The following is a 21,659-nucleotide window of genomic DNA, read 5'->3' on the forward strand; positions in this document are numbered from 1 at the left end:
GATAACTTTTAGAAATATTTCATTTCCTTGTAGGACGAGTAAGATAACTTTTAGAAATATTTCATTTCCTTGTAGGACGAGTAAGATAACTTTTAGAAATATTTCATTTCCTTGTAGGACGAGTAAGATAACTTTTAGAAATATTTCATTTCCTTGTAGGACTAGTAAGATAACTTTTAGAAATATTTCATTTCCTTGTAGGACTAGTAAGATAACTTTTAGAAATATTTCATTTCCTTGTAGGACGAGTAAGATAACTTTTAGAAATATTTCATTTCCTTGTAGGACGAGTAAGATAACTTTTAGAAATATTTCATTTCCTTGTAGGACGAGTAAGATAACTTTTAGAAATATTTCATTTCCTTGTAGGACGAGTAAGATAACTTTTAGAAATATTTCATTTCCTTGTAGGACGAGTAAGATAACTTTTAGAAATATTTCATTTCCTTGTAGGACGAGTAAGACTGGTGAATTATTCATACGAGTAACTTCCATGATATTTGTCTGAACATGATATTGCAGCCTAAAGCTATAATGACATTTTGTTATAATGCAATGTAAAAGAATTCCATTCATGTTATGTTTTATTCATAATCATTTACAAATTGTTCTCATTCTCATATACAATTAAACCTTGTTAGCCCAAACTCATAGAACTGGTAAAATCTGTAAAAACGGAAGGTATAATTTATTCTTTTGGTTTTCATACTAAATACAACTTTATGATTGCATGGTGGATTCTTTTTCTTTATACTTCTGTGAAGAAAAATTCTGAGAATGGCACGAAAACCAGACATTATAGTGATGTCACAATAGAGAAAATAGTGACATCAATGCTTTAGTATACATAACCTATAGTTTAAATACTTTGAGTTAACAAGGTTTAACTGATTTGTTTATTTTTATCACCATGGTGTGATCTCCATTTACAAATGTATTTGTTTTGAGAGAAATACAATTGTTATATTAAGACAATGTAAGCTAAAGGGGTATAATTGCCATTTATTTAGTGACTGTTTTTGGAGGGGTAGAATCCCCATTTATTTTGTTACTTGTTGCTACTTTAGAAGGTTGTTATTGATGATACCACAAACTTGTTACTAGACAGCAGTGCTGGATAACGAGGGGAGGGGGGATGGCAGATCTTACTTATTCACCAAAATTACAAGTCAACTATAGTTCACCATTTTTGAGATTAAACTTTTTAGTTCTAGAGGTGAAGTTTGTATTCTATTTCATATTTTATTTGTAACTAGAAAGCTAGTTGGTTTTGAATATCTTTTATATATGTGTTCTTCTTTCTGTGTACAGAATACAACTGCATATGTATCAGATTACAGACTAAAGTTGTCAACTATATATCATAACTCTATGGAAAATCTGGAGAAGGTTTGGATTATATTTAATTTATATGATTTATTGATCATATCGAATGAAATAAATGTCACTAGGTTGTGATTAGCATTAATATTTGTTTTATATTCAGGTGTTAGAAATTTTTTGAGAAATGTTTAGTTCTCTGACCTTTTTGCACTGCCATTTATCCTTTCAACCTTCACTACCCTCCAGAATGATTTTGCTAATTAGTTTATAGACTATAATGGTTCTAATAAGCCCTCCAGAAGCTAGTGTTTTATCAACATTCCAGTGTCTGGCCATGACTTCATTTGATATACTCTAACTTGAAACTGCATGTGTGTCTATCTGAGTTCTCTCTCCATTAATTGTACATCTATATTATTGGGTATTAGAACTAGTTACCAGAACTATATAGTTCCAGTGACAACACTTTCTTTTATTATAATGATCCCTTTGGATAAATATGGATAAATATCAGCACTGCAAGTGTTTGATAAAATGCAATATAAATGCACATAATAGACTTGTTATATGTAGAGTTGTGACAGGTAATGTTTAATGTTACATTTAGAAGTTAAAACAGGAGTTTTGTGAAAGTACAAATAGTCATGTACTTAGTTGTATTTTATATTGAGTATAAATCTCAAAAGTACATAAAAATATATGTCAATTTTTTATGCAATCCTATATTTTCTGTTAGTTCTTTTGTTCATTGGTATTGCATACGAAATCTGCATAGTATGAATTGCAATAAATCAAGTGCTTGTTTCTGAAGCTTACCTTTTAAATCTTCTGTTTACTTACCTGCATGGTAACCATGGTGATGATATAATACCATTATGTTAGAAATAGAATTATTTTTTGATTAAATACATAAATAATGTATTAATATGTGATAAGCATTATTTTTTGAAAATAAAACATATCTAATAAGAAATAGTTTTGTGTATATTTTGTTATTCACATTTGTTAAGTTGGGTTCCCGCGCATATTTACACTTAATTTTTGCTTTCCAAAAACATTTTTTAGCTCACCTGGCCCGAAGGGCCGGTGAGCTTATGTCATGGCGCGGCGTCCGTCGTCCGTCGTCCGTCGGCGTCCGTCGGCGTCCGTCTGTCCGTCAACATTTCCTTTAAATCGCTACTAGTCATAGAGTTCTGAATGGATTATAACCAAATTTGGCCAGAAACATCCTTGGGGGAGGGGGAACAGAACTTGTATAAATTTTGGCTCTGACCCCCCAGGGGCAGGAGGGGGCGGGGCCCAATGGGGATATAGAGGTAAATCCTTTAAATCGCTACTAGTCATAGAGTTCTACATGGATTGTAACCAAATTTGGCCACAAACATCCTTGGAGGAAGGGGAACAGAACTTGTATAAAGTTTTGCTCTGGTCCCTATAGGGCAGGAGGGGTGGGGCCCAATAGGGGAAATAGAGGTAAATCCTTTAAATCGCTACTAGTCATAGAGTTCTGAATGGAATGTAACCAAATTTGGCCACAAACATCCTTGGGGGGATGGGAACAGAACTTGTATAAATTCTGGCTCTGGTCCCTCGGGGGCAGGAGGGGCGGGGCCCAAAAGGGGAAATAGAGGTAAATCCTTTAAATCGCTACTAGTCATAGAGTTCTACATGGATTGTAACCAAATTTGGCCACAAACATCCTTGGAGGAAGGGGAACAGAACTTGTATAAAGTTTTGCTCTGGTCCCTCGGGGGCAGGAGGGGCGGGGTCCAATAGGGGAAATAGAGGTAAATTCTATAAATCGCTACTTGTCCTCGAGTTCTACATGGATTGTAACTAAATTTTGCCACAAACATCCTTGGGGGAAGGGGAACAGAACTTGTATAAATTTTGGCTCTGACCCCCCAGGGGCAGGAGGGGCGGGGCCCAATAGGGGAAATAGAGGTAAATCATTTAAATCGCTACTAGTCATAGAGTTCTACATGAATTGTAACCAAATTTGGCCACAAACATCCTTGGGGGAAGAGGAACAGAACTTGTATAAATTTTGGCTCTGGTCCCTCAGGGGCAGGATGGGCGGGGCCCAATAGGGGAAATAGAGGTAAATTCTATAAATCGCTACTTGTCCTAGAGTTCTGCATGGATTGTAACCAAATTTGGCCACAAACATCCTTGGGGGAAGGGGAACAGAACTTGTATAAAGTTTGGCTCTGATACCCCAGGGGCAGGAGGGGTGGGGCCCAATAGGGGATTTAGAGGTTAATATTAAAATTCCTTCAGAAAAGAAACAATGAACCTGTATTCAGAACATTACTTGGCATTGCAAACCAGGTGAGCGATACAGGCCCTCTGGGCCTCTTGTTTCTGGGTTGTATTCAGCTTTGTGTTAATTCTAAATTTATCACAAAAATAGGTCATTCATTTTATTTTTTTCTCTATATTGATTTTGTAGGAATTAACTTAAACTTTTGATATTAGAGCAAACCACATACCAGTAACTAATAAAGCCAGGAAAATGCAAAAACAAGAAAAGCAAAAAAAAAAAATTTCAAATGTGTTTGCAAAGTTTGAAACTTAAGTGCATAAGTGCCGTAACTCGCTTTTGATATTCTTTACATCACAAAAAGAATATATTTGCCACAAGAAATAATTTACAATTAAAACTTTTACTATCAAATTAGTAATAAACATTTCACTGTCCACAGATCCAGATATAATGTAAAAATATTTTAAAGAGAATTTCAATAACAAAACTTCTGCAGCAGCAAGAAAAAAAAATAGCTAACAGGATTAAAAATATTTTGGGTAAAATTTTAAATTCAGACCAGACGGGTTTTATTAGGTCATCTGACCCGAAGGGTCAGGATGACCTATTGTCATCATGCACCGTCCGTCGTCGTGCGCCGTGCGCCGTCCGCCGTGCGCCGTCCGCCGTCCGCGGTGCGCCGTGCGCCGTGCGTAAACTTTTTATTCAAACGACTTCTTCTCAAGAACCAGAAGGCCCAGGGTACTCATATTTGGCGTGTAGGTTGCTGGGATGGAGGGCTACCAAGTTTGTTCAAATGAATGACCTTGACCTTCATTCAAGGTCACAGGGGTCAAAAAGGCTAAAAATTTTAAACAACTTCTTCTCAAGAACCAGAAGGCCCAGGGTACTGATATTTGCCCTGTAGGATGCTGGGATGAAGGGCTACCAAGTTTGTTCGAATAAATGACCTTGACCTTCATTCAAGGTCACGAGGGTCAAATAGGCTAAAATCCTTTAAACAACTTCTTGTGAATAACTAAGAGGCCTAGAGACCTGATATTAGGCCTGTGGCATGCTGGGATGAAGGGCTACCAAGTTTGTTCAAATAAATGACCTTGACCTTCATTCAAGGTCACGAGGGTCAAATAGGCTAAAATCTTTAAACAACTTCTTCTCAAGAACCAGAAGGCCCAGGGTACTGATATTAGGCCTGTGGCATGCTGGGATGAAGGGCTACCAAGTTTGTTCAAATAAATGACCTTGACCTTCATTCAAGGTCACGAGGGTCAAAAAGGCTAAAATCTTTAAACAACTTCTTCTCAAGAACCAGAAGGTCCAGGGTACTGATATTTGGCCTGTAGGATGCTGGGATGAAGGGCTACCAAGTTTGTTCAAATAAATGACCTTGACCTTCATTCAAGGTCACGAGGGTCAAATAGGCTAAAATCTTTAAACGACTTCTTCTCAAGAACTAGAAGGCCCAGGGTACTGATATTGGGACTGTGACATGCTTGGATGAAGGGCTACCAAGTTTGTTCAAATGAATGACCTTAACCTTCATTCAAGGTCACGAGGGTCAAATAGGCTAAAATCCTTTAAACAACTTCTTGTGAATAACTAAGAGGCCTAGAGACCTGATATTAGGCCTGTGGCATGCTGGGATGAAGGGCTACCAAGTTTGTTCAAATAAATGACCTTGACCTTCATTCAAGGTCACGAGGGTCAAATAGGCTAAAATCTTTAAACAACTTCTTCTCAAGAACCAGAAGGCCCAGGGTACTGATATTTGCCCTGTAGGATGCTGGGATGAAGGGCTACCAAGTTTGTTCAAATAAATGACCTTGACCTTCATTCAAGGTCACACTGGTCAAATAGGCTAAAATCCTTTAAACAACTGCTTGTGAATAACTAAGAGGCCTAGAGACCTGATATTAGGCCTGTGGCATGCTGGGATGAAGGTCTACCAAGTTTGTTCAAATAAATGACCTTGACCTTCATTCAAGGTCATGCGGGTCAAAAAGGCTAAAATCTTTAAACACCTTCTTCTCAAGAACCAGAAGGCCCAGGGTACTGATATTTGCCCTGTAGGATGCTGGGATGAAGGGCTACCAAGTTTGTTCAAATAAATGACCTTGACCTTCATTCAAGGTCACGAGGGTCAAATAGGCTAAAATCTTTAAACGACTTCTTCTCAAGAACCAGAAGGCCCAGGGTACTGATATTGGGACTGTGACATGCTTGGATGAAGGGCTACCAAGTTTGTTCAAATGAATGACCTTAACCTTCATTCAAGGTCACGGGGGTCAAAAAGGCTAAAATCTTTAAACAACTTCTTCTCAAGAACCAGAAGGCCCAGGGTACTGATATTTGGCCTGTAGGATGCTGGGATGAAGGGCTACCAAGTTAGTTCAAATAAATGACCTTGACCTTCATTCAAGGTCACAGGGGTCAAATAGGCTAAAATCATTTAAACAATTTTTTGTGAATAACTATGAGGCCTAGAGACCTGATATTAGGCCTGTGGCATGCTGGGATGAAGGGCTACCAAGTTTGTCCAAATGAATGACCTTGATCTTCATTCAAGGTCACAGGGGTCAAATAGGCTAAAATCTTTAAATGAATTCTTCTCAAGAACCAGAAGGCCCAGGGTACTGATATTGGGCATGTAGCATGCTGGGATGAAGGACTACCAAGTTTGTTCAAATGAATTACCTTGACCTTCAATCAAGGTCACAGTGGTCAAATAGGCTAAAATCTTTAAACGATTATGTTGTATTGTACTAATAGTCAGATGACCGTTAAGGCCCATGGGCCTCTTGTTTTTGGCATGACCTGGGACGATATTTAGGAGAAAATACAAGATTAATTTATGACATTATGCAATACACTGAGGAATATGATATCCCTGGGATGTTGTTAATTAATGATTTTGAAAAAGCTTTTGACTCTGTTTCCTGGAAATTTATTGATAAAACTCTGAAATATTTTAATTTTGGAAATAGTTTAAGAAATTGGATAAAAGTCTTACATCATAATGCTAGCTCTGCAATTAATCAAGGAGGTAATTTGTCTTCATTTTTTAATATTATGCGCGGTTGCCGTCAAGGCGATCCAATCGCCCCTTATATATTTATCATCTGTGCGGAAGTCTTAGCTAATATTCGTATTAGAAATAACAGAAACATTATTGGTATAAATATAGAAAATTGTAGTATTTTAAATTCTCAATATGCTGATGACACTTCTCTAATACTTGATGGATCTGAAAACTCTTTGAAGGCAGCTGTTACAGAATTAAGTAGTTATGCCAAAATTTCAGGACTTAAAATAAATACAGGAAAATCCCAAGTTATTTGAATAGGCAGTAAAAAGTATAGTAGTGATACACTTATTCCAAGCTTGAACTTGCAATGGGGAGTTACTAAATTTACACTTCTTGGTATTGACTTTCATGTTGATCTTCATAAAATACCAAAATTGAACTTCGATAAAAAATTATGTAAACTAAAAAACTTAATACAAACATGGAACAAAAGGAAAATATCTCCTATTGGTAGAGTGTGTATCATAAAATCTCTCTTAATTTCTCAATTAAATCATCTTTTTATTTGCTTATGTCATGGCGCGGCGTCCGTCCGTCGTCCGTCCGTCCGTCCGTCCGTCCGTCCGTCCGTCCGTCCGTCCGTCCGTCCGTCCGTCCGTCAACATTTCCTTTAAATCGCTACTAGTCATAGAGTTCTGCATGGATTGTAACCAAATTTGGCCACAAACATCCTTGGGGGAGGGGAAACAGAACTTGTATAAATTTTGGCTCTGTCCCCCCCGGGGCAGGAGGGGCGGGGCCCAATAGGGGAAATAGAGGTAAATCCTTTAAATCGCTACTTGTCGTAGAGTTCTGAATGGAATGTAACCAAATTTGGCCACAAACATCCTTGGGGGAAGGGGAACAGAACTTGTATAAATTTTGGCTCTGACCCCCCGGGGGCAGGAGGGGCGGGGCCCAATAGGGGTAATAGAGGTAAATCCTTTAAATCGCTACTTGTCATAGAGCTCTGAATGGAATGTAACCAAATTTGGCCACAAACATCCTTTGGGGAAGGGGAACAGAACTTGTATAAATTTTGGCTCTGGTCCCCCGGGGGCAGGAGGGGCGGGGCCCAATAGGGGAAATAGAGGTAAATCCTTTAAATCGCTACTAGTCATAGAGTTCTACATGGATTGTAACCAAATTTGGCCACAAACATCCTTGGGGGAAGGGGAACAGAACTTGTATAAATTTTGACTCTGGTTCCCCTGGGGGCAGGAGGGGCGGGGCCCAATAGGGGAAATAGAGGTAAATCCTTTAAATCTCTACTAGTCATAGAGTTCTGAATGGAATTTAACCAAATTTGGCCACAAACATCCTTGGGGGAAGGGGAACAGAACTTGTATAAATTTTGGCTCTGGTCCCCCGGGGCAGGAGGGGCGGGGCCCAATAGGGGAAATAGAGGTAAATCCTTTAAATCGCCACTTGTAATAGAGTTCTGAATGGAATGTAACCAAATTCTGCCACAAACATCCTTGGAAGAAGGGGAACAGAACTTGTATAAATTTTGGCTCTGACCCCCTGGGGGCGGGAGGGGTGGGGCCCAATAGGGGATTTAGAGGTTAATATTAAAATTCCTTCAGAAAAGAAACAATGAACCTGTATTCAGAACATTACTTGGCATTACAAACCAGGTGAGCGATACAGGCCCTCTGGGCCTCTTGTTGATATAGGCACTTCCAAATCCTGACGAAAATTTTCTAAAACATCTGAACACAGTTCTCTTTAATTTTCTTTGGAATAGTAACTCGGATAAAGTTAAGCGAGATGTAATTATCCAGAATTATATAGATGGAGGTTTGAAAATGATTCATCTTTCATCGTTTATAGACTTGTTAAAAATAGGCTGGATAAGAAGAATTTTTAGATCAAATGGTAAATGGCAAATGATTCTAAAAACTAAAGTAAACTTTCTTTATTTTTCAAACTGTGGAAGTGAATATCTGAATAAAATTTTATCTAATTGTAAAAATGATTTTTGGAAGGATGTATTTACAACATGGTTCAAACTAAGATTAAAGGATAACCAATTAGAAGCAGAAAAGCACTCTGTTCTTAAGACACCAATTTGGTACAATAAAAACATTATTGTTGGAAATAAAACTGTTTTCTACCAATCATGGTTTAGAAATAGGGAATTTCAATTATACAAGACCTGGTAAAAAGTGTTTCTCCATGTTCTTTCCTTACATATGATGAATTTTGTAATATTTATGGTGTAATAAGTAATTATCTTCAATATCATGGACTGATATCCAGCATTAAAAAGTATCTGAAGAATGTAAATTTACCAATTGAAAAATTATTTTATCCAATTATTCTTTTTAGTCTTGAAATTATACTGAAAAACATTTGTGGAGTCCAAGATCTTTATGGAGCACTTGTCAAAAATAATACTGTAATAACTGGTCAAGTTAAATGGGGATTCTCTTTTGACTACGATCAAGAAACATGGAAAGACATATACAATATGCTCTTCATCTCTACCAATAATACTAAACTTCAGTGGCTTCAGTTCCGAATTTACCACTATATATTAACAACTATCACTTATCTTTGTAAAATTGGTCTCTCTAATGATCCTCACTGTTTGTTATGTGCTTTAGAAAGGGAGACAATCACTCATCTATTTTGGGAATGCTCTGAAGTTCATGCAGAACTTATTAGCAAATTTTGAAAGTCTTTTAGATATTCTGTTTATACCATTTGCAATTAATAAAGAAACAATGCTTTTCGAATAAATTAATCATAACGGCATATATCAAAGAATAGATAATGAAATTGTTCTATTTATCAAACACTATATTTATAAAACAAGATGTTTACATGGTTCTTTAAATGTGATGGCTTTTTTAAACTGTATTAAAGATTATTATTATGTTCAAAGATATATAGCTTATGGAAAAGGAGAAAAAAAATTTAAAAAAATTTACTTAAGATTGGAAAAAATGGATAAAGTAAATAGAACTTACGAATCCCTTACAGTTGTAAATATCTTTTATTAAAATAGAAAATATATATATTTGTTGTCATACATACATGTGTCATGCTTGCTTTTGATCGGGATGTTGAGCAGTAATTTTTAATGCAATTGTCACTATCAAAAAAAATGTCTTTCTAACATCTTGCCTACGTTTTTTTTCTCCTTCTTTTTATCTTATTCTTTCTTTACTTTTTTTTTTACTCATGTTTTCATTTGTTTATTCATTATTTTTCATATAAGAATATATCTATACATTTAATTATTATTCTTCACAATCTCTCCTTTCTAGTTCATCCTATTATTCATTCTTTCCTTCCCAATTCTTTGGTCTTTATTTTATCTTTTCTCTCCCTCCTCCCTCTCTTTCAAAAAAAACCCCAAACAATGTAATTATACTGACGAATGAAAGAATGGCAGAGTGAAAGACGTGCATGGAAGATAACTAAATTCATATTTCATGATTATTTGATTATTGTAAAATTGATATATTGTTTCGCAAAAAAAAAATAAAAAATTATAAAAAAAAAAAAAAAAATTGTATTTGGGGTGAAAATGTCTGATTACGCTACATCTGTAATTGTATTTGTTGTGTGTTTGGTATATAGATAGCAATTATTGCAAATGCAAAATATATAATTGCACTCAGATAGCTGTTCAAAATACAGAGTTATTTGCCCTTGCAATTATTACGTCATATTTTTGTGAGGATAACGTCACATTTCTGCACAAAAATATGACGTCATTTCTGTGTGCAAAATAATGATTTAACAAGCAAATGATATTTTCACTTTAATGCTGCATTCTGTTTGGTCAAAGGCGAGTGAAAATATCAAAAGTGATATTTTCATTCCAGTTGTATACATCCAGATAAAATGTTAAACGAAAAGAAAATTATAAAAACCAAAATGCATTTGATTTTGACAGAGATTTAATCTCTCATTTTGATGGTAAAAGTAAGGGAGGAATACAGCTTATAAAAAAACCCAAACCTTTAAAAAATTGAATTATTCTTTGGTTTCCCTTGTTTTCCTCCTAGAACATTTTACAGGATTTTAGTAGATATTGGTATGGTTTTGGTATGTTTATAAGTAATCTGACCATAGGACATGGTGACCTATTGCAACAGCCTAGTATTTTGTTTGTCATCCTTCATCATCTGTCGTGCGACGTCTATTATTATTGGACCTTGTGAATACAATAACTTGAATATATATATTCAGTCATCTTCATGAAACTTTGTATTAATTAGACTAAAATCGGAAATATCTCGAACAAGTTTGAAAATAAGCTTGATTCGACTCTAACTTGTTAATGGAGTTATTGACCTTTGCAATAGTAAATCAAAATAATGATAATAATCAATATTCCTATTTCGTGAACATGTACAAAAGACATCAGTTGGCTAGTAAATTACATAACTAATTTGTACCAAATATCTAGGTGACCATTATGGCCCATGGGCCTCTTGTTTAAGATAATAACGACCGTGTGGCATTTCTGCATACTTGGAAACTGACATTGTGAATGTTAAAGAATTTGGACTTATTGAAATGGCCTAAAATGGCGGTTCAAAATCGAGGGTTGGCAAGTCTGGAATTTCCATGTCTATAATTAACATTATGTGGACTAACAAATATTGATATGATTCCGGGTTTATTTTTGTAATGTTTCTTCAACAATGCCTTATTTTATGTCGTTTAAAAATATAAAATGTTAGGGGTATTCCTCTTTAAAAAATTTCTACGAGCAAGAGTAGTCTCCCTTGAGTGCTTAATTACTTTTCCGACTGCCAAGGCAGGAGGCTTCCCATTTTGTGGAAAGACCTGTCGCGTCAAAATCAACATGGTCATTTTCTCCAGAGTGACTGGAGCTATATCCAGTGACTTTGTCGCCAAATTTCCTCAGCATTTTAACTTCATAGAAATGCTGGAATCTGTTTGTGAAGAGACAGGCACTCGGATTGTGAACCAGGGTACGTGTGAGGGCCTGTTTGGTGTTGATATCTTGTATGTCTGCTCTTTTTTTATTCTATATATTTGAACACATTTGCCTGTCAATAAATTGGCCGATTTATGTCTAAATAGTATTACTATATATCGACTCCTGTATCTAAAGCGAGTGTTCGATTAATCAAGCACTTGCTTTTCGACGTAAACACACAACTCATTGACACAAGCCTATCAAGGAACCTGCCTATTGTACTGTATTGTATAGGAAATTTACCCCATGTTTTAAAGGCCCACTAGATCTACCTTTCCGGAGCAAAACATAAACGTTTCTTTAAAACATTAATAACATCAGAAAATATCTAACGATGGCCTTAGAAAAGGTTACAACACCAAACATATGCAAAATGATTTAATTTTAGCTTCTGCGTCAGAAATTAATGTCAATTCATTGATGTCAGGAATTTTACATTGGAGAGATCAGTAATACACTTAGGGCCCGTGTCCGTGTTCACAAACAACATATCAATGTACCGGAATACAGGAAAATAAACTTAAGTGAACATTTGGACATGTACATTTGCGGAAAGAAAAGGTTTACTATATTTTCGTTCTGTAAAATGTTAAATAATAATACTATCCAAAGAAAAGAACAAGAAAAACAATTTATTAGAGCTCTGAAACCGAAACTGAATCGTTTATTGTAATTGTATCAATCAACTTTTATATGTATAATTACCTCCCTTAATATGTTATCATCACAATATACAATGACTATACTGTCATGACGTCATCTTATGTTGTTAAGCATCCGAAGAACATGATGAAAGCGCTAAATCTAAACTAACATGTTTCTACTTTTTTATTTATATATATACAGAAGCTACTTTTCCTAAACAATACTGGAATGATTTCAACACAACTTGCTGGCAATAATCGTTAAACATGTGTAGTTGTGTGTGATCTACGTCAAAAAACAAGATACCTCCAAGAGCTATGCCCCTTTGTTACAAAATGGGGAGCGTTTGTGGCAGCATTTGGCTTTAAGTTGCATGGCCTCCTGGACAATAGTTCTTGTTAAAATAAGCTTGACAAAGTCAAAAGCTAAGATCGCTTTGGAGTCTTCAGTGTGCACTATTGACGAGATGGGCCATGTCTGAATTTTTTATATGTCCAGATTTTGGACATAAATTACATAGCTCACTATATATATGGTTAAAAGTTAAAGAATTTACCGGTATATATTCACAGATGACACAACTATATCATTTTACCATTTTAACATATTTACCATTGTGACACCATCTACATACAACTATTCAGGTTATGTTGAATCAATAACTAGATATTTTATTTTTCTATTTCAGGGAACAGCAGCTTTGAGATAGTTGGGGACTGGTCTCAAATGACTTTCGTCCACAGTATGCTCGAAAACACTTTGGCCATATACGGGGCAGTTGCCATGGTATCCAGTGCTTACTCGCCAGCGAAGGACCTGAAGATAGCACATAACAAACGTATGATGACTCCAGACCCGAACCTTACGGATCCTAGTATACGTGATGGCCATGGTGTAATGAGGGACCAAGCAGATCTAGGGGATCGGTCTTACTCCTCAGGGAACCCAGCTGACCGTTACTATGACTCCAGGATTAGTCCATACACGTCCGCCAATAATGGTGATCGCTTCTTTGATAGTAGGAGCAGTCCCTACACACCAGGAACGGCAGCCAATAGGAACTACGATAACCGTGGATGGTATTTATATGCTGGTAACATGACTGATCCTAGGGCAGCGTCATACATGCCGACAAACAATGGAGACAAATTTTATGATTCAAGGGGTGGACATTACACACATGGATATAGTGGTGATCGGCATTATGATCCAAGGATAGGACCATACTCTCAAGGGAACATGATGGACAGACACTTTGATAATCGGGAACGATCATTCACTCCGTCCAACATAATGGACAGACCATACACCTCTAATGTGCCACCGCATTCTTCCAATATAAATGACAAAAACCCATTGAATGTTGGAGACAGCTTTGGGCTACCTCCTGTTACTACTAGTTCTACACCAACAGGGGGCGCCACACAATATGTAGAAGGACCAATTAATAGATTAGATACGGCGACCAACATTTCAGGGGGAAATCTCGCCCCGCAAGGGGAAATAACTCAGTCTAGCCATTGTTTACCAGAAAAAGAATCCCTAACAAATACATTTAGCCAAATAAGTGAAGTTCAGGAGAGTGAAAAAAACACAGGATCTTCTGATCAAGTTACTGAAAATGAAGGTCGAAAGGCAGAGGTGAAAGTTGAAAACGAACAGGAGGAAACCATAATGAAAAAAATCCAGGAAACCCCAACTGATACTATGGTGTCAGAGACTATTACAGAAACAATCAGTGAAACTGCTCCTGATGCCAAGCAAAGCCAGAATGACAGAAGTGAACCAGAGGATAGAGAAAAGGAAGATGATAACGAAGGGGAGGATGCAGATTATCATTTAGATTCAGACACGGAACATTCAGAGGCAGAAAAAAATGATTCGGAGGAGTCAGAAGAAAGTGTTGCTTCTGTCAAGGTGAAGAAAAGGAAGTACAAGAAAAGGAGGGTGGAACGACCACTAAAGCGGTACACTAAAAAGAAAAAAGGAAAGAAAGCTCAGCCAAAAGAGCCTCCTGTTGACGGAAAAAGAAAGCGAGGTCGACCGCGAAAGACTACTGGTCCTGATACAAATATTAAGTGTCCTGACTGTGATTTCGTAGCTAAGGATCGGAAAAGTCTTTATGCTCACAATCGCAGAGCTCATCTAAATGTAGCAACAAATTGTAACATTTGTGGCAAAACATATCCAAGCCTCTTTGATATGAAGCGACATCGGATATTGATCCATAATCCACCAAAATACTCCTGTGACATTTGTGGCAAGCGATATAAAGTCAACACAAGTTTGAAACTACATGTGAAGTCCCATGAACCTAACTACGTAAAACCTGTGTATCCATGCTCTTCTTGTGATAAGTCCTTCGCCAATCCAAGTCTTCTCCGTACTCACGTTAAACGTAAACACGAACCTGAGTCCGAGTTTGACCGAGAGGTGCGAGAAGTGAAACACTTTTGTTATATTTGTCATAAAACCTTTTCTTCTAAAGCAGCATTACAAGAACACACTAAGATCATCCACATGAGGATCTATGATCATCAGTGTGATCAGTGCGGTAAAGTATTTGGGTACGAGAAATCTCTAGCCACACACAAACTCATCCACTCCTCAGCCAAGAACTTTGTATGTAAAATCTGTGGTAAGGCCTTCAAGCAGAAGTCATGTATGACCATTCATCAGGCAATTCACTCAGAGAAGAAATTTCTTTGTGGACATTGTGGTCGAGGTTTTACACAGAGGCAATCGCTTCGGCGCCATGAAATCATCCATCGTGGAGAGAAGCCATACTCATGTAAACTTTGTGGCCAGGCTTTCAATTCTATTTCAACAATACGTCGCCATGTCATCCTTGTACATAAGCTCCAAAAAGACTCGAGTGTGTGGCGTGAAGATATCATCGTGGACACAGAGCTCCTCGCCAGTATTACAACGTGACCTAGAAATAAAACTGGGTCATTCTCAGTTACAGTGTCACATATTATTTCATCAGGTTTTATATTTTAAATCCGTACTTATGTAGAATTGATAAACAAATCAGCATTATATAGAAAAATAGATACAATAAAACATGTTTATAACGAACACACTTACAGCAAATTTATGGTTGTAACAGAGTAATTTTCATTCCTCATCAAGGTCCTATAATATACCTGTAATATGAATATAATAGACTATGCTTAAAACAAATTGATTTTATCGGTCCCCAGAGGTTTGTTATAACCGTGTTTTACTGTAATCAGGATGTTATTTTATGGTTTAAGTGATTTTTGAAATTATAATAAGTTCACTGCAATACAATAAGCCTAAATATCACATGTTGTTTCTTTCTATCTATCAGTGTTAATGTTGCTTCCCTTCCTTTCACTATGTCAGTACTGGGATTGTTCCTATGGAACTCGACATACTGTGGTCACTTTTGGTTCCCATAAGGATATTCAGGCAATATGAATAAGATTTGTAAGCAATAAAGAAATATTAGATATTTTGATAGGTACATCATTACTTCTATGCAATTTAAACATGCGAATATAAGTTTATACTCGTGTATACATTTAGTAAACATTTTTACGCTTTACAATATATCTTATAGATGTGATATATGCAGTCATCTTGTGAATATCCCATCATGCTTCAGTGTGTATTATAGGCATCAGTTAATTTGGTGTGTGTGAAGTTTGTGTAAACACATATGATTTTTTTTTATAAATTTACACATTTCTTAAAATCAGTAATATCCCCTATAATTTATCCACATATAGATAACATACCAATGTCTTTCTTTCTTTATGAAGTTTATCCGGTAGTATACTTATGAGAAAATTTCATTTTGATAATATTCTTTTGTAACAGTTTCTTGAAAATGTAAAAAGATCTTCATGCTAGTCCCTAATACATACGTAACGCTTAAGATTCATGATAATAGGCATGTGCACGTTACAACTAATTGGGGGCTTTAAAGAGTCAGAGTTTTTAAGGATGTTAGACATAGCTGATTGGTTAAGGTGTCTGACATTCCACATCTAATCCCCCCTGCCAATGGGTCCAGGTGGCCACTTGGTTAAAGGCCCACTACCTTTCCGAAACGGCTGTTAATTTTCAAAAATAGGAATGTAAAACAAGATTGATAATTTTGTCGCAAAAGTTATTAGCTTAGCATTAATACTACATGTATCATCACTTTCGGAACAATTTGATTAAAATTAATAAAATGTTAATTTTTAAAACGCAGGTTGTCTTATGTTTCCCGCCACTGTCCTAAATACTGCGCGGTAGTTGACTATCACTGCGCCAGACGGCATAGCAGCAAAATGACTCTCCACTGTTATCATGTATTAAGCAGGAAATCTTGCATAGATATATTTGGTTTTCTAACCTCATCTTAGGCCATCAGTATAAATTTCTGATGTTATTAATGGGTTTTTTTAAGAAACGTTGTGGTCCTGTAAGGTGTCTGGCATTCCACAACTAACCCTCTGCCTATGGGTGGTTTAGCTATATACATAGTGGTAAGGTTGTCTGACATTCCACAACTAATTTAGCCCTCAGTCTGTGGGTCCTGGTGGCTGATTGGTTAAGGTGTCTGATAACCCTCAGTCTGTGGGTCCTGGTGGCTGATTGGTTAAGGTGTCTGATATTCTAACACTAGCCCTCCGTCGATTGGTGATAGTAGTGGATTGGTTAAGGTGTCTGATATTCTAACACTAGCCCTCCGTCGATTGGTGATAGTAGTGGATTGGTTAAGGTGTCTGATATTCTAACACTAGCCCTCCGTCGATTGGTGATAGTAGTGGATTGGTTAAGGTGTCTGATATTCTAACACTAGCCCTCCGTCGATTGGTGATAGTAGTGGATTGGTTAAGGTGTCTGATATTCTAACACTAGCCCCCCGTGATTGGTGATAGTAGTGGATTGGTTAAGGTGTCTGATATTCTAACACTAGCCCTCCGTCCATTGGTGATAGTAGTGGATTGGTTAAGTCTGTAGCCCTCATTGGATAGTAGTGGATTGGTTAAGGTGTCATTAGCCCTCAGTCTATTAGTGATAGTAGTGGATTGGTTAAGGGGTCTGATATTCTAACACTAGCCCTCCGTTGATTGGTGATAGTAGTGGATTGGTTAAGGTGTCTGATATTCTAACACTAGCCCTCCGTCAATTAATGATAGTAGTGGATTGGTTAAGGTGTCTGATATTCTAACACTAGCCCCCCGTTGATTGGTGATAGTAGTGGATTGGTTAAGGTGTCTGATATTCTAACACTAGCCCTCCGTCGATTGGTGATAGTAGTGGATTGGTTAAGGTGTCTGATATTCTAACACTAGCCCTCCGTCGATTGGTGATAGTAGTGGATTGGTTAAGGTGTCTGATATTCTAACACTAGCCCTCCGTTGATTGGTGATAGTAGTGGATTGGTTAAGGTGTCTGATATTCTAACACTAGCCCTCCGTCGATTGGTGATAGTAGTGGATTGGTTAAGGTGTCTGATATTCTAACACTAGCCCTCCGTTGATTGGTGATAGTAGTGGATTGGTTAAGGTGTCTGATATTCTAACACTAGCCCTCTGTCCATTGGTGATAGTAGTGGATTTGTTAAGGTGTCTGATATTCTAACACTAGCCCTCTGTCTATTAGTGATAGTAGTGGATTGGTTAAGGTGTCTGATATTCTAACATTAGCCCTCCGTCCATTAATGATAGTAGTGGAATGGTTAAGGTGTCTGATATTCTAACACTAGCCCTCCGTCGATTGGTGATAGTAGTGGATTGGTTAAGGTGTCTGATATTCTAACACTAGCCCTCCGTCGATTGGTGATAGTAGTGGATTGGTTAAGGTGTCTGATATTCTAACACTAGCCATCTGTCTATTGGTGATAGTAGTGGATTGGTTAAGGTGGTCTGATATTCTAACACTAGCCCTCCGTCGATTGGTGATAGTAGTGGATTGGTTAAGGTGTCTGATATTCTAACACTAGCCCTCCGTCGATTGGTGATAGTAGTGGATTGGTTAAGGTGTCTGATATTCTAACACTAGCCCTCCGTCGATTAGTGATAGTAGTAGATTGGTTAAGGGGTCTGATATTCTAACACTAGCCCTCCGTCGATTGGTGATAGTAGTGGATTGGTTAAGGTGTCTGATATTCTTACACTAGCCCTGCGTTGATTGGTGATAGTAGTGGATTAGTTAAGGTGTCTGATATTCTAACACTAGCCCTCCGTCCATTGGTGATAGTAGTGGATTGGTTAAGGTGTCTGATATTCTAACACTAGCCCTCCGTCCATTGGTGATAGTAGTGGATTGGTTAAGGTGTCTGATATTCTAACATTAGCCCTCAGTCTATTAGTGATAGTAGTGGATTGGTTAAGGTGTCTGATATTCTAACACTAGCCCCCCGTTGATTGGTGATAGTAGTGGATTGGTTAAGGGGTCTGATATTCTAACACTAGCCCTCTGTCTATAAGTGATAGTAGTGGATTGGTTAAGGTGTCTGATATTCTAACACTAGCCCTCCATCCATTAATGATAGTAGTGGAATGGTTAAGGTGTCTGATATTCTAACACTAGCCCTCCGTCGATTGGTGATAGTAGTGGATTGGTTAAGGTGTCTGATATTCTAACACTAGCCCTCCGTCGATTGGTGATAGTAGTGGATTGGTTAAGGTGTCTGATATTCTAACACTAGCCCTCTGTCTATTGGTGATAGTAGTGGATTGGTTAAGGTGTCTGATATTCTAACACTAGCCCTCCGTCGATTGGTGATAGTAGTGGATTGGTTAAGGTGTCTGATATTCTAACACTAGCCCTCCGTCGATTGGTGATAGTAGTGGATTGGTTAAGGTGTCTGATATTCTAACACTAGCCCTCCGTTGATTGGTGATAGTAGTGGATTGGTTAAGGTGTCTGATATTCTAACACTAGCCCTCCGTCGATTGGTGATAGTAGTGGATTGGTTAAGGTGTCTGATATTCTAACACTAGCCCTCCGTTGATTGGTGATAGTAGTGGATTGGTTAAGGTGTCTGATATTCTAACACTAGCCCCCCGTTGATTGGTGATAGTAGTGGAATGGTTAAGGTGTCTGATATTCTAACACTAGCCCTCCGTCGATTGGTGATAGTAGTGGATTGGTTAAGGTATCTGATATTCTAACACTAGCCCTCCGTTGATTGGTGATAGTAGTGGAATGGTTAAGGTATCTGATATTCTAACACTAACCCTCCGTCGATTGGTGATAGTAGTGGATTGGTTAAGGGGTCTGATATTCTAACACTAGCCCTCCGTTGATTGGTGATAGAAGTGGAATGGTTAAGGTGTCTGATATTCTAACACTAGCCCTCCGTCAATTAATGATAGTAGTGGATTGGTTAAGGTGTCTGATATTCTAACACTAGCCCCCCGTTGATTGGTGATAGTAGTGGATTGGTTAAGGGGTCTGATATTCTAACACTAGCCCTCCGTCGATTGGTGATAGTAGTGGATTGGTTAAGGTGTCTGATATTCTAACACTAGCCCTCCGTCAATTAATATGATGTAGTGGATTGGTTAAGGTGTCTGATATTCTAACACTAGCCCTCCGTCGATTGGTGATAGTAGTGGATTGGTTAAGGTGTCTGATATTCTAACACTATCCCTCCGTCAATAGGTGATAGTAGTGGATTGGTTAAGGTGTCTGATATTCTAACACTAGCCCTCCGTCGATTGGTGATAGTAGTGGATTGGTTAAGGTGTCTGATATTCTAACACTAGCCCTCTATGTTGATTAGGGTGATATTTAACACTAGTGGAATGTAGTAAGGTTGTCTGATATTCTAACACTAGCCCTCCGTTGATTGGTGATAGTAGTGGATTGGTTAAGGTATCTGATATTCTAACACTAGCCCTCCGTTGATTGGTGATAGTAGTGGAATGGTTAAGGTGTCTGATATTCTAACACTAGCCCTCCGTTGATTGGTGATAGTAGTGGATTGGTTAAGGTATCTGATATTCTCACACTAGCCCTCCGTTGATTGGTGTTAGTAGTGGAATGGTTAAGGTGTCTGATATTCTAACACTAGCCCTCCGTTGATTGGTGATAGTAGTGGATTGGTTAAGGTGTCTGATATTCTAACACTAGCCCTCCGTTGATTGGTGATAGTAGTGGATTGGTTAAGGTGTCTGATATTCTAACACTAGCCCTCCGTTGATTGGTGATAGTAGTGGATTGGTTAAGGTGTCTGATATTCTAACACTAGCCCTCCGTCGATTGGTGATAGTAGTGGATTGGTTAAGGTGTCTGATATTCTAACACTAGCCCTCCGTCGATTGGTGATAGTAGTGGATTGGTTAAGGTGTCTGATATTCTAACACTAGCCCCCCGTTGATTGGTGATAGTAGTGGATTGGTTAAGGTGTCTGATATTCTAACACTAGCCCCCCGTTGATTGGTGATAGTAGTGGATTGGTTAAGGTGTCTGATATTCTAACACTAGCCCTCCGTCGATTGGTGATAGTAGTGGATTGGTTAAGGTGTCTGATATTCTAACACTAGCCCCCCGTCGATTGGTGATAGTAGTGGATTGGTTAAGGTGTCTGATATTCTAACACTAGCCCTCCGTCCATTGGTGATAGTAGTGGATTGGTTAAGGTGTCTGATATTCTAACATTAGCCCTCCGTCCATTGGTGATAGTAGTGGATTGGTTAAGGTGTCTGATATTCTAACACTACCCCTCCGTTGATTGGTGATAGTAGTGGATTGGTTAAGGTGTCTGATATTCTAACACTAGCCCTCCGTCGATTGGTGATAGTAGTGGATTGGTTAAGGTGTCTGATATTCTAACACTAGCCCTCCGTCGATTGGTGATAGTAGTGGATTGGTTAAGGTGTCTGATATTCTAACACTAGCCCTCCGTCGATTGGTGATAGTAGTGGATTGGTTAAGGGGTCTGATATTCTAACACTAGCCCTCCGTCAATAGGTGATAGTAGTGGATTGGTTAAGGTGTCTGATATTCTAACACTAGCCCTCCGTCGATTAGTGATAGTAGTGGATTGGTTAAGGTGTCTGATATTCTAACACTAGCCCTCCGTCGATTGGTGATAGTAGTGGATTGGTTAAGGTGTCTGATATTCTAACACTAGCCCCCCGTCGATTGGTGATAGTAGTGGATTGGTTAAGGTGTCTGATATTCTAACACTAGCCCTCCGTCGATTAGTGATAGTAGTGGAATGGTTAAGGTGTCTGATATTCTAACACTAGCCCTCCGTCCATTAATGATAGTAGTGGATTGGTTAAGGTGTCTGATATTCTAACACTAGCCCTCCGTCGATTGGTGATAGTAGTGGATTGGTTAAGGTGTCTGATATTCTAACACTAGCCCCCCGTCGATTGGTGATAGTAGTGGATTGGTTAAGGTGTCTGATATTC

The 21,659-nt window shown here is 37.9% G+C and overlaps 1 protein-coding gene and 1 long non-coding RNA gene across 3 annotated transcripts in view; both read left to right on the forward strand.

Moving 5' to 3' along the window:
- LOC138327348 (uncharacterized) overlaps positions 1-8,330 on the forward strand; it is a 153,897-nt gene extending 145,567 nt beyond the window's left edge. Inside the window, exon 2 of the long non-coding RNA XR_011209035.1 lies at positions 8,291-8,330. This is a non-coding gene — a long non-coding RNA (uncharacterized lncRNA). The remainder of the gene's footprint in view (positions 1-8,290) is intronic.
- A 3,080-nt stretch (positions 8,331-11,410) lies between these two features.
- LOC138327349 (zinc finger protein 311-like) lies at positions 11,411-16,487 on the forward strand. Of its 2 annotated transcripts, none has more exons than XM_069273376.1 (2): positions 11,411-11,611; positions 12,953-16,487. In XM_069273376.1, exons 1-2 carry the CDS (start codon positions 11,482-11,484, stop codon positions 15,196-15,198), a joined length of 2,376 nt encoding a protein of 791 aa, XP_069129477.1. In that variant the 5' UTR covers positions 11,411-11,481; the 3' UTR covers positions 15,199-16,487. The 2 variants fall into 2 exon arrangements, with proteins under 2 accessions (XP_069129477.1, XP_069129478.1); XM_069273377.1 differs by having other exon boundaries at positions 11,518-11,645.
- Positions 16,488-21,659: the final 5,172 nt, after the last annotated feature.

This window comes from Argopecten irradians, chromosome 7 (genome assembly GCF_041381155.1).
Source record: "Argopecten irradians isolate NY chromosome 7, Ai_NY, whole genome shotgun sequence".
Lineage (NCBI taxonomy): Eukaryota > Metazoa > Mollusca > Bivalvia > Pectinida > Pectinidae > Argopecten > Argopecten irradians.

Bases quoted from the DNA above. Each gene is read 5' to 3' on its own strand.
- LOC138327349 (XM_069273376.1), top strand. From the start codon at position 11,482: ATGGTCATTTTCTCCAGAGTGACTGGAGCTATATCCAGTGACTTTGTC. The intron at 11,612-12,952 runs GTACGTGTGAGG...TTTCTATTTCAG, and splicing joins CACTCGGATTGTGAACCAGG to GGAACAGCAGCTTTGAGATA.